Here is a 17,600-nt window from a genome sequence, read left to right on the forward strand (position 1 = left end):
AGCCCTTTAATATCAGGGCTGTCCCACTTCCAGAGTAGGACTTCCGCCCGATGCCGCCAGCAGCGCGTTGCCAAATGCAACGCTAAATTCCAGGTAATGGTCTATTCGGCAGAGCTCACTTGGTTTCCACCTTTGTGCTAGTAAGACTGCAGAAATCCCGGACCCCGACGCCATTTATGCATTAAGTGCAGTCTTGTGTTTAACTTGTGTGCATCAGCCGGGAGGGCCCTGTCAATCTTCTATTGATATTGCTGTGTGTGTCGACTGACCGGCGGCAAAGGTTTTTCCAACATTTTTCACAATTTGTTGTCTTTAGGAGTACTGGGTCAAATCATTAACTCCCCTATCTGTGCTGTGCTCCCTTCCAAGGAGCATGGTGGCAGTGCGACCTGGCAATTAAAGATTTAAAAGTGAGTTACTCTGACTGCATTTGCATTGGTTTGTTGAACGTTGCTGTCACTCAATCCAGAATGCGTGCATATGCGCATATCTCAATCATCCATACTTTATTCCTTAGGACTAGGTTCATCTTCTTGCACAATTTACAGCACACATTTTGTTGTGGTCCATTGAAAGCCACCAGGTGCAGAATAACCCTTCCGTGAATGTATACCTCTTGCAATGCCCCATTGTCTCAGAAGAAGATACTGCCCAGCATTGCAGGTGGATCTCTTTTCTCTTCTCCCCCCTGTCCCCGTCTTCCTCCTTGGTCTTCACCTACCATGACTAAGATATGGTTTTTGTTTGTACCCATCCTACCCCACCCTTGACTCAATGAAGGCCCAGGTCCCCAGGGCACCAGAGGTTTTGTGTGCTTACCTGCCAGTCATGGAGGTGATCCCAGCATCTGGTGAATTTACTATGGTAATTTTGGTCACTCATGCATCTGAATGTACTGACTGCTATATGACCATTGCAGGTGCCACTAATTGGTGAAGCCCATCAGACCTATGTTGTTATATATATATTTTGTTGTTGTAGATTGTCCTTTAGTCCCCTGATGAAGATGTTGTGAAACAACAACTACACGTCGGATACCGGTCGGTCCTGTTAGAGTCTTGAAAATTGGGCTTGCATTATATTGGATAATTACTTAAACTCACTCCATGACAGAGGAAAAGAAAGAAAGAAAGAAAAAAAGAAATATTGGTCTTGCATTATATTGGATAATTACTTAGACTCACTCCAAGACAGAGGAAAAGAAAGAAAGAAAAAAAGAAATACACATACATTGTGGAATATTGTTCTTTTTCAATGTTGTGATGAAATAATTTGTATATGTATTTTTATTTTACGTGTTATGTAAGTATGAATGTTGAATTGTATATGGATGAGTGTATTAGGATAGATTGTTTGCTTGATGGGTGTGAATGAGTTGTCACTTAATCCCTTGTGTTTTGTCACAGTTGTGATGTTATCTGCAATGAATTGTCGCTCTTTAGATTAATTCATTAAATCTTGCGTCTCTTTAGATTAATTCATTAAATCTTGCGTCTTATGACTTTGTATCAATTTAAATAAATATTTTTGATACCTTTATAAAAATTGTGTCCTCTGGATCCTCCCTTCAGTAAACTATTCCATAGACCAGGCCAATCTAAGTCAAAAACTACTGCCTTCACATGCTTGAAACTTTTTAAACTCTTGCCTCTGTTTAAGCTCAAAACTAGGGATAGCACATTACAATATTTTCTAGCTCTTTGGAGTCTCACACTCTAAGCCAGAATAATACTGGCTTGAGATATTATCTGTGATGTTAGTGGGACACGGTCAAGTTCTAGAAAGAGCAGTGAAGAAGGGGCGCTAGTTGGTAATAACAACCATTTTTTCTTAAAACACATTTTCACAAGTACCCAACCTACCAGTATTGGAGCAACACCATAGTTCGATACCGTAAATTGAAGCCACTGGGGCTTGCTTTTGGTACAGGTCCAGTGCCAGAGCAATTGCCTTACTACCATGTTTGCAGAAAAAAGAGAGAGTATATTTATCCAGTGTGATGGCAGATTTTAGCAACTGTGCTCCTCAGCCTCCAGACTCCTGGAAACGCACCGCTAGGTAGTCAAAATGGGGTACTTGTTTGATAATTGAATCACACACACTCAACACTTACGATTTGCGTTTGGTGAGGAAAGGTTTAAAAACCATCGCTTTAGATTTGTCAGTGTTGAGACTAAGACCCAGGAGCTTACATATGCCTTGGAAAATACACAAATCTCTTTTTAGGCCCTTTGGGGTGGTCGCAAGCAGGACAGCTTTGTCAGCATAAAAAAGAGCAGGATATTTGTCTAATGCCATCCTCAGGGGGTCCCGGCACTCTTCCACCAGCGCATCGATGATCTCTTGTACGTAGATGTTAAATAAGAGGGGCACCAGGACACAATCCTGTCTTACATCTCTGTGTACACCAAAGGCTTAGGTCGTTTCACCACCTGGGCCATTCCGGACTCTTGCTTTGTTAGCTGGTTAGAGGGAAGAAATAATGGAGACCAGATCAACAGGAGTTTTTTGGGCTAGCAGGATCTGCCATAATGTTTCCCTTGAGACTAGATTAAAGGCAGTCCTTAGGTCTAAGAAAACCATGTAAAGATGCATTTTGTTTAATAGTGTTGTTATGCCATTCACTGGGACTGGGAGGCGGGGTCGTCCATTCCGGCGGGTCCCGACATGGATGCTATAGCCCTGATGGAGCATTTTACGGGCCCGTCCGGTCCAGGTCTCTGGCTCCTTGGGTGCAGCCATGATCATGGGTCTGTGCATGCGCAGGCGTCTGTGTCCGAAGCTGTGCACATGCGCAGTCTGCTTGGCAACCATGGCTTGCGCACCACGGCTCGTTTTGGACCCGGACCCACATCCGGACTCTGCTTGTAAGAATACACCATTTCTCAATGCGGTCAGTCCCCTGATCACATTATTCGCTCTGGACTAGTCCTTGGTCCCTGCTTATTGCCGTGCCTTTTCTCCTTCCATGTCCTTGTTGCCTGCTCCTTGCTGGGTTGGTCTCTGTGCCTTCCTTGAGTCTGGTTGGGATCTTACCCCGGGCCTGGGTTGGGTCCTTTCCCTGCGGTTCCTTGTCTCTCCTTCTGGGGGTTTCCCGCTCTCTTCTCTGGTATCCTGGATTCCCTCTCCTGACACCCTTTGGCCTTTCCTGGCTGTCTCCTGGATGTCAGACTCTTGTCATTTGCCCTGCCTTGTGCCTTTGCTTGGTGCCCTGCCTTCTGGAACCAGCTCACTGCTCCCTTTTTGTAACCTCATCGTCCTGCCTCCTGAAACCTGTTTACCTCGGTCTCTCGGAACACCTGAACTACAGTTGGACCATCTCGAGGCCTTCTATGCCAGTGCTTGCACTGTCCTGATGTCACGCTAATCTGAGAAGTGTTGCCCCGTGGTGTTGGGAGCCAGTCCAGCTCCGTCCTGTTCGAGTCAACCAGGTGGGTGTTCGGTTGGTGCCCCGCATTGCTTGTTCTTCACCTCTGCATACGTCGACAGACTATCTGTCACTCACCAGGAAGAACAGGTACCCAGCTCTCACAAGACTCCTCATTTAACAACTGTATACTTCTGTATAAGCTAGATACAAAAATACAGAGGTCCATTGAGCCCCGATTTGGTCTGAACCCTGCGTGATGGTGACTAATTACGTCCCAGTCCTGAAGGAGATTAGGATTAATTTCCCAAAATGTTTGCCAGCTTCTTCCAAAAGGGAGATTGGGCAGTATGTTGCAACTACCATGTTAACGTGCTGTGATTGGGCTTCGCAACAATGTGTGAGCTAGCATGGAAGGTGGATAGGGATTGGTCAGCAAGGGTCTTCTCAGCCTTGGTGCATTGGAAAGGTACCAGCTCAAGGTGGTGGAAACAGCCACAGAGTTACCATCTGCGATTCTATAGGACTTGAGACTTGAGACTAAGCTTTCATCCTTGTTTTACTTTTGTATCACCCTGCCTTCAGTTGGGTGGGAATGATGTTCTCCGTCTGGCTTGAATTAATAGGCTCTGTCTTTCAGGTTTCAGGTCATGTGTGTAAGGACCACAAACTTGATTTTCCTGCTTGCATTTATAAGAATTTACAGCTTTTACTCTTGCAGGTGCCCTATCTCTTCTGTTAACTCAAAACCTCCCCTCTCTCGGTGCCCTTGGCAAGGCTGTGCACAATAGCTTTGATTGATTGATTGTTTATTTATTATGCACTTATACAGCAAGTGTTTCAAAAGTGCAACCATGCAAGGGAGAACAAGACAACGAGCTTACTAGGTGTGGTACAGTCAGGTTGTGTAGTCTAAAAGGAGTGCGTGGGGGGAGGGTCATGGGAACAAGTGCTCCCAATCCACCAGAACATGGGTTAAGTGCTGGGCTGTAGACCCACCATGGGTCGTAACCGAAAGTGCAGGAGTGCAGAAGTGCTGTGGTAGAGCAGGGCTCGAAGGCAAGTGCAGGAAGACTGTGAAGAAAGCTAGAGACCTGTGAAACTCTGAAGGTGCACCAAGAAGCCAGTCGCAATACTGAGCAGGGAGTGTAGAGCGGAAAGGAGATGGTTAGCAGGGTAGGGGGAGAGAGAAGGAGGAGGCAAAGAGGAAGGTCTTGAGGAGTTTCTGGAACTTTGGCTGCTCTGGTTCAAGACAGAGTGAGGCAGGGAGTCTGTTCCAGAGGGAGGCACCTGCTGAGGATAAGGATCTCCCCCCATATCTCTGCTTGGAGAATCGGCTCACTCGCAGAGCATTGGAAGTAGATGAGCAGAGGGCTCGGGAAGGAGAGTATTTAGGAAGAGAACGTTGCAGATCGAGTGCACCCAGGCCTCAGAAGGCCTTGTGGACAATGCAAAGAGTCTTTAACTTGATTCTTGCAGCCATGGGGAGACATTGAGAGATGCTGTCCCTCGGCTTGAGGGCACTGATAAGTCTTGTGGTTCTGTTCTGGAGGAGTTGAAGAGAATGAAGAGTAGAGGAAGGGAGGTTGGGAAAGAGGCTTGACAGCCTGGTCTGCGCATATTAGCATGTCAGCATGTCAAGTCTCCCTCTGTGTTCTCGATCCCTTCCAGCATCTTCCCATTCATTTCAATGTACCTGTGCCTTCAATCTTTGTTTTCATGGACGTTCACGTTAATTGCGTATAAGCGTCAGCAAGAGGTTCTTATGTATTTTTGTTCAACTTGCGGATACTGCCTAGCAAAGGTGAGTCCGTCCTCTAGCTAAGTGAGTCATAAGCGTGTTCTTTGTGTCTAAGAGTAATGCAGCCTAAGTGTCTGTGTAACTACGTGCATGAATGCGTGTGTGCTTCATGTCTAACGCATCTACGTCGTAGTGTTAGTCGTGACGTCATCAGCTTTCCTTTTGGTTACAGTCAGTTGAACTGCTCCATCAATTGCAGGTGTATCTCTTCAACAACGTCATCAGCAGAGGCGTTGCTAGGGGGGCTGAGGGGTCTATAGCCCCGGGTCTTTTGGCTGTAGCCCTGGATAAAAGCTCAGGGACTACAACCAAAAGGATAGCTAGCCCCTAGTCCCGACAGTTCCGACATTAGCTTAGCCCCGGATCTTTTCCAGACCTAGCAGCACCTCTGGTCATCAGGATAGGGTATAAATGGCTGGCTGAGTGAATAACGTTTATCATATCTGCGATACATTGATGATGGGCAGGAGGAGGCCAGGAATGATGTACACCTCATTTCTGTGAGGTTGAGAGTGCCACATTTAGGTCTCTCTCTTCAGCAAAGGGATATTTCGTACAAAGTGTAGATTTGGTTTCCCAAGGCCTATTTGTGTAGCTTGTCAGGCAAACAGTGTTCTATTATCTGACAGCCACCATATCACAGGCAAATCATCTAATATACATACAACAGCAAATGAGATGAACAATCTCAGATCATGCATATGTGAATTACTGGTTGATAATGCAATTGCATGGTATGGTACAGATTATTTGGCCGAGCCTGGAAAAAGTAAAGTTAATGTGGTTTTGGCAGACAGGCAGTCTCTCATGAAGAATACGGTGTCTAAGAGGCTTTGAACAGGTAAACTAGTGCTCCTTTTTATGCCCTTACATTCAATGTTGTGCAATTGAGTCTTGGTGCTGTAATATGTAGGAAACAAGTTCTTAAACCACTTTATGAAACTGAAGACATATCTTGGTCAGTAAAGACATCCTATAAAGTAATCTGGCTGACACGTATTAGCCCAAAAGTGTTAATGTCATGGAGGACCTTTGCTTGTAGAATGTAGCTGAACACTACTTGCATCATAACATGGAAAGTGATACAGAGTCAGATTGTTTTAAATTAAGAAATATGATGTACTCTATCTTGGGTGATGACTGCCCCATTGGTTTGGCAACATTTAACATTGCAGTGTAACTCCTCACTGCAAGGTGATGCTACCAATTGAGTATATCAATATTTTGGAATTCAGAAGAAGCTCACAGGGTTGGCAGAGTACTCCAGAAAATTAACACTCTAATAATTGATGAAGTTAGTATGGCATCCAATATTATGATAGCTTTCATACATTTGAGAAAGCAGAAGGTGCTAAAACTGGCAATGAAGAACTTTTTGTAGGAAAACATTATTGTTTATGATGACTCCCTGCAGTTACTTATGTAAAAAGACAGTCAGTCTTTCAGTCCCTCCATAGTACAGATGCACCAAACTCAATTGGGCGTATAGAAAAGTGTACTCTTTGGTGTTATTTCCATTACCATGAATTAACTGTCAACATAATACAATCTGAATATCTTAAATATGTAGATATTCAGAAAAGTATTCGGGTCAGAATGTTGAATGATGATGTGAAAACGCCTTTAAAAGCAGACTAATTTTCATTATATACAAGAGGTGTATTGGTACAGAGGATATGTTATAAAAAAACAAAGTGTGTGCTTGAGGCCTATCTTTCCGTATACTGTAAGGCATCCCTACCTAAAAAAAACAAGCTAAGGTGCTTGTCTGCCATCAGTGGTTGCCTTAACTGAAACTGTCCACAGTCCAAACTAGCCTCAACTGACCCTACCGCTAAGATAACAACTAAGAACAGGAGAATGACTTCCTTCTCCTGACTTATGGCTTTCCACCAACTTTGTTTAATACGTGATTTTCAGGTGGTCTCTGGAGATTCTTTTGATCGGTTTATGCAGCTCTTTCAATATACTAACTTGTTTCGGCTTCGTTTCTCTTTGATACATGTTCTCTTTCCTTATGGGTTGCTCCTCTTGGTTCTCCCCAATGAGAGATATTCCTTTTTGACTTTGTTTAATACAACCAATAGTATTCCAAGAATGATTCTCATCTACTTCTTCATGCCTCAGTATTCGGATTTCCTTGGCTCTACTGGGACGAGTATTATTGTTCCTATAACGAATCTCATCATTAACTCCTCTGGGTTTTAGTCTTGCAGTTTCTTGAATTTCAATGGGATGAGTAGGATTGGTCCCATAATTATCCTCATTTTGCCCTCTATGCTTCAAGTTTACAGTTTCTTGGACTTCGATGGGCCGAGTATGATTGGTCCCATAATTATCCTCATTCTGCCCTCTATGCTTCAAGGTTGTCATGTCACGCGGGAGACTGGGGTCTGCCGCTCCCATTTCCTCCTGGCGAGTCTACCCGCGCGTTCGCGTCTGGGGACTCGCCGGGAGGGGAGCAACGGATTACAGGGCCGGCGGCCTTCGGCGCATGCGCGGAGGCCCTCTCTCTCGGTTCCGCGCATGCGCCGTGGGGGCTTGCCTTCCAAGCCTCGTTCTGGGTTCGCCGGCGCCCAGAAACGGAACGGTTTGCGTTCCAGGCCTCTCGGGCGCCGGCGGCCCATAAAAGAGGCCGCGAGTCAAAGCGGGCCGCGTCTCAACGCGGTTCGCTTCGCTTTCCTCGTTGTTCCTGCCCAGCCTTACCTGTGGCCTGTCCTGGGCCTACCTGCCTCCAGCCTTACCTGTGGCCTGTCCTGGGCCTACCTGCCTCCAGCCTTACCTGTGGCCTGTCCTGGGCCTACCTGCCTCCAGCCTTACCTGTGGCCTGTCCCGGGCCTACCTGCCTCCAGCCTTACCTGTGGCCTGTCCCGGGCCTACCTGTCTCCAGCCTTACCTGTGGCCTGTCCTGGGCCTACCTGCCTCCAGCCTTACCTGTGGCCTGTCCTGGGCCTACCTGCCTCCAGCCTTACCTGTGGCCTGTCCTGGGCCTACCTGCTTGCCTCCTGCCTTACCTGTGGCCTGTCCTGGGCCTGCCTGCCTCCAGTCCTTACCTGTGGCCTGCCCTGGGCCAGCCTGACTCCAGTTCTTATCCGGGTCCTGTCCTGGGCCTGCCTGCCTTCAATCCTCACCTGGGTTCGGCCCTGGGCCAGCCAGCCTCCAGCTACTACCTAGGTTCTGCCCTGGGTCAGTCTTCCCTCAGTCCATTCCGGAGTTCTGTCCTGAGTCATCATTTTGTAGAGGGGACTTATCCCACACTAGCCTGCATTCCCCCTGTTCCATCTTGGGCACGTTCCTACAGTTCTCTAATTGGCTAGACAACTAGTTCCAACTGTCCTCACTCTTTCCTGTCTTGCCTGACTCCGAATCTCATCCTGTGTACCATTGGAACTATCTGCACCAGCCAAGCTCCTTTGCCTACTACGAATACCTTTCTGCTACACTGGTCTATCTATCAACTGTCGCTGCACTGAGGTTCTTGGAAGATTCAGGGTCTGGACAACAAGCTCTACCTGGACTATGGTTCCCTCCATCTGAGCCTACATCCTCTTGTCACGCTTACCTGGGAGAGTGCCTTTGTGACATTGGGGGTTGGTCCATCCTTCACCCAGTTCCTCCTTTGGGTGGTGGAGGGGCTGATTCCTCGTGCCGCTATCTCATCAGTTCCTGGACTCCAGACTGGCGACCTCTGCGAGACAAACCACCAAGACTACAGGTACGCGGTCCTCTCGGGCCAATCAGCTTGACAAAGGTTACAGTTTCTTGGACTTCAATGGGACGAATACGATTGGTCCTGTAATTATTCTTGCTCGCACTCCTGGGACTCCCGGTTTCCCTATTACCTGATGTCTGTATGGATAACATCACCAGGCTTTTTAATCACTAGGGGTTGCTTCTCTCTTCCTGTCATTGTTCTGGGTGGCCAGACAGTATCTTCAATACCATTAGATTCTGCATCCTTCGTTGTGGAGTGGTATTGGCATTGCTTAAGGGACCCGGGGTCCACCACTGACTTGTTGTGGTCACACCACCAATTTCTGTCTCTCTGTCTCAGCGCTGTCAGACACCATGCGTCAGACTTTCTTCTCCTTTGTTCTCCCGGTTTTAAGATGCATCGCATCAAACTCAGTTCCTTGCATTTGTTTTGTAATGGGATGCAGCACGTCTGGCTTTCCCTCTACATCAGATCTCCAACACGTTTGTTTTCTTTCCTTGCCAATCTCCTCCCCTCTCAAATGTGATCTAGTTGTGGGACTTCCCCAATGAACGTCTCTCCCTCTCTCTCTCTGCGTCATGTGGTTTCACTTCTTGCCTCCATATCCTCTTTTTTGTCTCAATTTCATGTGTTTTCTCCTTTAAAGGAAGCTTCACAGTTTCCTGATAACAGTAACACATATTGAGCTTTTCTTCATACCAATCTTCGTAAAGGTATATTCAAAGAGTTATTCTTGGCATGTGATTTAGGCAGTTCCTCGCAGCAACGGGAGGCCTTGTGCCCAAAGGGGGAGAGTGTCTCCTGGTGAGGTCCCACTTGCCTCTACCCCTAGAGAGGGTGTTGTGGAACAGATTCACTTCCCTAGCCTCATGGGGGGGGGGTGGCTCCCCTTTGGGAAGAAGGGACAAATTCCTGCGATTCATTACTGCGAGTCATCACTAAGATGATATGTTGGCATTCCTTAAGGATGTTATTGAGCAATTGTGTACAAATAAACTAGGGAATACAGATGAAGAGCTTCACTTTGCATCTTTGCAGGAGTGGATAGAACAAAAAGAGATCAGACATCAGCTGAGGATCATAAAAAGAGTCATATTTGCAATGGCACTCCAAATGAATAATACTGTAGATAAAATGTTTGGAGAATTATGTAGCATTCAGTATTTTCAATGCAATTATGCAACCAATTTTGAGAATTGAGCCCATTAAAATATAATAAATGTTCATGTTTTATTATCATATTATTTGTAACAGTTTAGAATAAGACATGGCATATATTTCTTATTGATTATGTTTTACACAATAGCCTACAGAAGAACTCTTGAAGAATTTGCCATAATGTCTACTGAGGGATGAAGCATGGGGATTTTGGCAGAATAACTGAGGGGTGATTCCACTGTGGTAAATCCACTGATATTTGGAGGAAAGTAGAGGGTTTACCTCCAGCTGTTTGCTGCAGATGAATACTCCACTTTTCCTCCAATCTTGGAATGCAGAGGAATAGTAAAAACAGCAGTAATTCCATTATTGCCAAACAAAGGTGATGATATCGGAATTACTGCCACCTTTGTACTGCAGTACAGAACCTGTAATGATGCCCAATGTCTCCTACAAGAAAACAGAAATGTCTATAACTGTTTTAAAGCTTTCATACAAAGTATTTTTGCAGCCTATTCTTTGGCCAAAAATGAGGCAGAGAAGAACATGATCATTGGCTTATGCCTGGCTTATGTCCAGGCGCGCAACACTTACCAAGGTGCACTAAAAAGTCTAAAGCCCAATACTTCACGGATCGCATTTTGAATGCTGCTTGCTCCTCGAGGGAATTGTTCCAGGTGGCCAAGGAACCCACCTGACTGACTCGCCCTCGCCCTGCCACCCTAGTCACGCAAACCCACTGCAACCGAATTGCACCCTTTTTCAAGGATAAGATCTACAAAATTCTGGAGAAGATTTGTGCCGACAGACTTGCTCTTGACACTTCCTTCGATTCTCTGCCCTATACAGTTGTTACTGCTGTTAACAACTTTCAATTTGCCACTGTGACTAATGTTATGGTCTCTACTGCTTTTCATAAGTTTACATCTGCTTCTCCTACTGATCCTATTCCTCTTTGTATTCTGCAAAGTCTCTCTCGTAGATTCGCTCGCCTTTTCACCTCAGCTCTTCAACACTCACTCTCAATGGGCTTTATCAAAGATACACTGAAACAGGCTGTGGTCTCCACCCTTGCTAAAGAAGTCTCACCTTCATTCGGCTGAGGTTGAAAATTACTGACCTATCTCTCTTCTGCCCGTAATCATGAAGCTGCTTCAAGCCATTGTTACTCCTCAACTCTCTGCCTTTCTCAAGACCAATCAGCTTCTCCATCATTTCCAGGTGGGTTTTCGCCCCGGCATGGGCACTGAATCTGACCTGGTCTCTCTTCTTGACAACATTGCGCTACTTCAGGACAGTGGAGAGGCCGCTGTTCCTATACGGCTTGACCTCTTTGCTGCTTTCAATACTGTGACCACCACAGACTTTTACACTGTCTTCAAGAAGCAGGAATCTCTGGTATCCCTTGAAAATGGTTTTCATCTTTTCTCTCTAGCCGAACCCAGACTGTTTCTCTTCCTCCTTTTATGTATTCTTCTATCACACTAGACTGTGGGGTTCCACAGGGCTCTGCTCGCTCCCCTCTTTTATTCAATCTGTACATGCTGGCTCTTGCTAATCTGATTTCTAGTCACAGCATTCACTTCTTTTCGTATGCCGATGACACTCAAATCTTGTTTCGTCTTAATGCTTCACCTACCGACCCTCCTCATAAACTTAAGAACTGTCTCTCAGCAGTTGCTAACTGGGTGTCTATCAACTGGCTTAAACGTAACGGCGAGAAAACTGAGGTATTATTGGTTGGTGCTGCCTGCTCTGACTCCTCTCGGTCTTCTGATTACTGGCCTTCTTGTTTTGGCCCTTGCCCTCAACCTGCTACAGTGGTTAAAAACCTTGGTATAAAAGATCATGTCTTCTAGTTCTAGATCAGCTCAAGTTTTGGCAATCTGTCAAACAGGGTTTGCCAAACTCAAAATATTAAAGAAGGTTCTCCCTTTTCTCACAGCTGCTTCTAGATCCAAAATTGTTACAGCTTCTTTAATGGGATTTTGACGACTGTAATGGAATCTATCATGGCCAACCCAAGTTTCTTCATCAACGCCTGCAGACTCTTCAGAACTTGGCAGCTCGTCTGGCTCTGAATGCACCCAGACTAGCACACTCTCAGGAACTCCTCTATCAACTTCACTGGGTTCACTGGCTCCCTGTGAGAAACTGTATAAAGTTCAAGGCTCTCTGTTTAGTCTATCGAGCCATTCATAAGACCGGGGCAGAGTTTCTGCAATCCAAACTAACCCCCTTCAGACTTTGTCGAGCTCTTCGCTCCTCTGGCCTCTCTTTGCTCTGTAGTCTACGATTTCTTCGGACTCGAGCTGGAGGTCGATCATTTTCTGTGTTGGCTCTCACTTTGCGGAATGCTCTTCCGGTTCAGATTCGTACCATTCCGCAGTTTCTTTCTTTCCGTAAACGTCCGAAGACTCTTCTGCTTTAAGTATTCTGAGTGGCCTCCTCTCCCTCTCTAGCGCCTTGATGCCTTCATTGGTCATGGTCGCGCTATACCAAATTTCAATACAATACAATCATTGATTCAAATAACTCTCTCTGAGAAGAAAACAATAATGTATCTTCTTTATTTTCATAAGAAGACTGTAAAACCGACTTTGCAAAAATCAATTCAATGTTTAGGTTGTGGTAGCCTAAATCATACTGGTGGGAGCTCTCTCAAACTATTCCTTTGAGATAGGAATTGCACATCATTGCTACTAGGGACAAATCCCCTAAGTAAGTAAAGAGTCTGCTTAGGAGCCCTGGTTCCCTAGTGGGATCAAACATGTTAATTGTATACGTTTAAACTGATTGTGACCTTCTATAGTTACTACCAGTTGCCCTATGCTATAAACACAAGACCTTCATCTGTGTCTCATGTTTTAAGTACCTACTGATTTGTAATTGTTTACATAAACAAAATCACATTTAACACATAAAGGGTCTTTGATTTACATCTCAATAAAAAGCTGACCTAGAAATATGTTAACACAATGTAAAAGAGAGCATCCGGGATGAGTCTCTAACTCATGATTCATGGCTGCGTGCTCTAATTTCTATTTCACCAAAGCTCTGGCTATTATGAGACAAGGAATGCCTAGTGGTAGAATGACAGCTTTATCCGCTGCATCTCTGGCAGATTTATAGAGCCAAAATAGTAGTGATATGTGCTCATAAATGGCCCTTTTGGGTGAGAAAAAGGATTGATAAGTTCAGATGTCACTCTCAAGTACTGTATGTTTGTGTTTTCCATTGTTGTGTGCAAAATGTACTGTAAACTAGAGTAACCTTTATTGTTGAAAAAACAGTATGGTTCGGCCACTGGGGTGTCCACTTGGTTTCAAGGTGACAGTCTTCTGTTGTAGCCAAAAACATTTGTTAGTATATAAATACTGATATCAGCGATGTAAGACTTTTGCCTTGGTCTAAAGCTACCACATGATTAACATTCATTAACGAGTGAAAATATATATTAAATACCTAAGTGTTGATTACATATTATTCTACTTTAAGAGTTGCAATGTTTTGTAAGAAAGGGCAACCACTTACCAAACACGACAAGGGGTAGCTCATGCCAAACCTCTGCTAATCTGTAGACAAGGAATGGAGTGATGATGCCTCCAAGGTCACACATAGAGGAGCAGACCATTATGCCGAGGTTTCTAGGAAATCATGAAAATACATTTTGTTTTCAGCATAGATGACATTTGGAAACATTATGTAATTTGAGTTAAAGTATGTAACTGAAACCCTGGCCCTGGCCCTGTGCAGTGACAAAGGCATAGGAAGGATTCTTTAACAAGTGTGACCTGAAGCTCATGTAGTTGGGCCCACCTCAAGGGGTATCCGCAGAGGGAATAGGGGTTGTTCTTGGCTAAATATGTGGGAGAGACCAAGCATAGCAAGGGAGTCTGAATCAACCAAAGGGGGTTTCAGGAGCATTCTCCCTTAAGAAAAGGTGTTAAATAATTGGTTAAAATGGTACATTTTACAGAACAATGTCTGTGCAAAATTGGGTAAAAAGCCACATAGTTTAGAATAAGTTTAGTAGGCATGACAAAGGCCATTAGATTCCATGCCACCAACAGTGAACAGGAGTATTGTCATGATGCCTTTGCCCACTATACGCCAGTATAAAAGGAATGTCATGCTGAATGTGCCTATACATGTCTATGCTGGCTGCATATAGACTTTACCGTTCCTTTTTACGCCAGTATTCCCACAAGAGCATTTTTGCTTCGTGTATGGGTCTTTTGTGTTTTACTGCACATGTTTTAATCACAGCAAATTTCCTACCGTTTTTGTCACTGCAAAATGTGGGGGACATCCCCCTAACATTCCATTTCCCCCCATGCTACACCAGAAGTAAAATTCAGTGAAACATTGGTGGTATGAAATGGATGCAGTAAAGAATGTACAGCAACAAGACTGGGAACCCTTTGTCCTTAGTAGTAGTAGTAAAGCCGTAAGAAAACATCCAATTAATGCCATTAAATCGTTCATGTCAAAGTAAAAAACGTGTTCTTGGTGGCTCCAGAAATTTCTCACCTGTCCCCACCATCATGCTGACTTTGCCCTTAATGCAAGCAAAATAGGCCATGCCACAGTAAGAAAACATCTCCTTGCTCCCTGCACAAACGTCCAACCCCCTCCACCACCTTCTAAGAACTCAGTATGTTACCTTTGGGCTTAACAACAGTAAAAAATGCAATGCCACAGTAAGAAAATATTTCCTTGCTTTTTGCAAAAATTCTTCCCCACTATGTAAGAACACTCATCAAGTTGACTTTGCCATTAATGCCAATAAAAAACAAGACATTCCACAGTAAGAAAACATGTAATTGCTGGCTGCATGAATGCCCCTTCATCATGTAAGAATACTCATCATGTTGACTTTTCTCTTGACACTAGCAAAATGCCCCCACCTGAACCATGTAAGAACACTCATCTTATCTACTCTGCCCTTCACGCTAGCGAAAAATACAATCCCATAGTAAGGAACAATTTCTTTAAAGGGCACCCCCCAGGCCCATTTTAAGAACACATGATAACCTTAATGCGAGTAAAACAATGCCATGCCACTGTAAGAAAATGCCCTGCAGGGGGCGCTCGCAACCAAATGGCTTCCTCTTGAGCTCAGAAGCCAAGCACTGCACCCACCGCATGTGCCCATAATTCCTGTAGCGGGGCACAATCCAAAACGTGCCATCCACCAACTGGGCAAGTTGGGACTGTGGAGGAGTCCAGAGTGCGTTCCTGTGGCTGTGCGGCCTACGGATGGAGCAAGTTACTTGTGGTGGCCGGGGGAGTATAGCGGAGAGGACCGGTGCCGTGAGGCTGTGAGAGGCTGCCCCCCGTGGTGCTGGTTATCGCCAGAGGAGCCCGGAGCAGCTGGGCCACTGATGCGGGTTGTGTCTCGGTACCGGGGCCGCCCGCTTGGAGATGGCGGAGGAGGAGCGTGGGCTTTGCGCCCTACATCGCTACAGCTGATGGCCTGGGGTCCACTTTGCTGGGTCTGCAGTTGTGTGCCTGATTTCCCTGGTATCTGTGCCAGCCTGCGGGAGGCGGCAACCTGGAGAAGCTGGTGCTGCGTGAACGCAGGAGGCTCTTTCACAGAGAAGCAGGCAGTGCCATTTGTTGAGAGTGGAGTGAGGCTCTCTGAGGATATTGGCAGCTGGGTGCTCTCCCATTGCTGGGTGGAGTGAGCTACCTGCTGTCCCAGATCCTGGCTGGCTGCCTGCAGGGGCTGACCCCTGTCATCACGGACTAATGGTCATCACTGGTGACAGGAAAGACGGCTTTTCCACAGTTGTAAACTCCAGAGCAGTGCTCTCACGTGTGATCAAGGGCATATACAACTTTACCAGTACTGCTGGTGAGGGCTCTGGAGAACGGCGCTGAAGTGCATATTCTGAATTTCTGGAAAGGGAGCCGTGACTGGGGCACCTTGAAAGTACAGTTGTGGTGCTATAAAAGCCCCCTGAGCCGTGGTACTGCATGGCAAAGGGTAATAAGTGGCAATGCTGCTTGCCTTTATCCAAGAAGGAGGGCCTGAGTGGCAGGGGAGAGAAGATGCTATCACCCAGGGACACCTTGGACAGCCAGGTCACACCAGCCTGGATGAGGCTAGCTCAAAACCTACTGAAGGTGCTCCAGCGTCGGAACTCAGTTTAGTGCTGTCCAAAATGAGATCCGGATTTCTGTCCATTACCACAAAGCTTGGCAGAATGTCATACAAGGTCGTCGGCATGCAGGAGTGCATTGAGAAAGAGAGTGGTTGGATATCTGAGACGGAACACGGAGTGGGGGTCTTGGAGGACACTAGCAGGGAAGTGACACAGGTGATGCGCACATTGCAGAGGGAAGTTAAAGCAATCAGTGAGAAGAACAAAAACTTGGAGGCGAGAAACCGCAGGAACAACATCCGGGTGGTGGGTGTCCCTGATTCAGTCTCACAGCAGAACATGGAGGTTTTCATGGAAAAGTTAATCCGGGAGGTACTGCAGGCACCCCCATTGTCATCACAATTTCTGGTCGAAAGGGGGCACCAGGTGTCACAACTGATCCATAGGCCGGGACAGAGCTTGCGACCAATTATACCTCGCTTGTTAACCTACAGGGATCGAGACATGATTCTTCACAGAGCCTGCGAGCTTGGAGACTTACAATATGATAATACCTGGGTGTCATTTTATCCAGACTTCACACCCCATCAGTCCAGAAGGTTCGCCTCTCTTTGCTGGCGGCAAAGCACGCCCTCCATGAGTGTGGATTGCAATATGCTATGCTGTACCCATCTAGATTGTGGGTGCTTCATGGCGGCAAGTCCAATATTTTCACTGACCCTGGCCGGTGCAGGACCTTCTAGAGGCGCTGCCGAAGGAGTGAGGGGATATCCTCGTCAAGGCTATGTGGGGCTGTTGTATCACTTTTGTGAATATGCATTGTGAGTGTTGGGAGTTGACGGCCCTGGTGAAGCAAGACTGCTGTGTGCCCTGCCGGATTAACATTAATATATGTGTGCACCTTCTGTGGATTTTATATTTGGTTGCCCATATTACGAATTGGTCCAGTGGCTGTGCACCTTTGTTGATACAACAGCCTCCCCCTGGAGGCAGATGAAGCCAGCGGGTCCCTTTGGTAGCGGAGTCTGGAGACCCCGGGGTGTTGCCCATTTTGGCTTGTATGTGTGGGTCAGGGAGGGGGGTGGAATATTTCACTACTAGTTGTGGGTTGGCAGTGTGTGTGGGGGAGGGTGCATCAGGGAGCAGTTGGAGTTTAGGGGGGTTGGTGGAGGGGCAGTAAGAAGGAAATGTTGGGAGTTGAATTTGAAAAATGATTCACGTCTCTTGTGGGTAAGTCTATATTGTGGTTGGGCATAGGAGTATAATGTTGGAACCAAGATGTTTGGAGACCGGGCTAGACTGTTTGGAACAATTAGCTTACTATGGCCAGTTATAAGATAGCGAGTTGGAAAGTGAGAGGGCTAAACAATCTGCGTAAAGTTCAAAAGATGATTCATTATTGTGAAAGACACGGTGCTAAAGTCGCTCTTTTACAGGAGACGCACCTGG

The 17,600-nt window shown here is 46.0% G+C and overlaps 1 protein-coding gene across 3 annotated transcripts in view; it reads right to left on the reverse strand.

Annotated features, from left to right (window-relative positions):
* Positions 1-17,600, reverse strand: part of LOC138453708 (solute carrier family 22 member 2-like) — a 442,975-nt gene that overhangs the window by 55,978 nt on the left and 369,397 nt on the right. For all 3 annotated transcript variants that reach the window (XM_069606817.1, XM_069606816.1, XM_069606815.1), the window contains one exon: positions 13,576-13,688. In XM_069606817.1, the coding sequence (XP_069462918.1) occupies positions 13,576-13,688 (113 nt within the window). The remainder of the gene's footprint in view (positions 1-13,575; positions 13,689-17,600) is intronic.

The sequence above is a fragment of the Ambystoma mexicanum genome, chromosome 4p, assembly GCF_040938575.1.
Source record: "Ambystoma mexicanum isolate Mex_15411 chromosome 4p, UKY_AmexF1_1, whole genome shotgun sequence".
Classification (NCBI taxonomy): Eukaryota; Metazoa; Chordata; class Amphibia; order Caudata; family Ambystomatidae; genus Ambystoma; species Ambystoma mexicanum.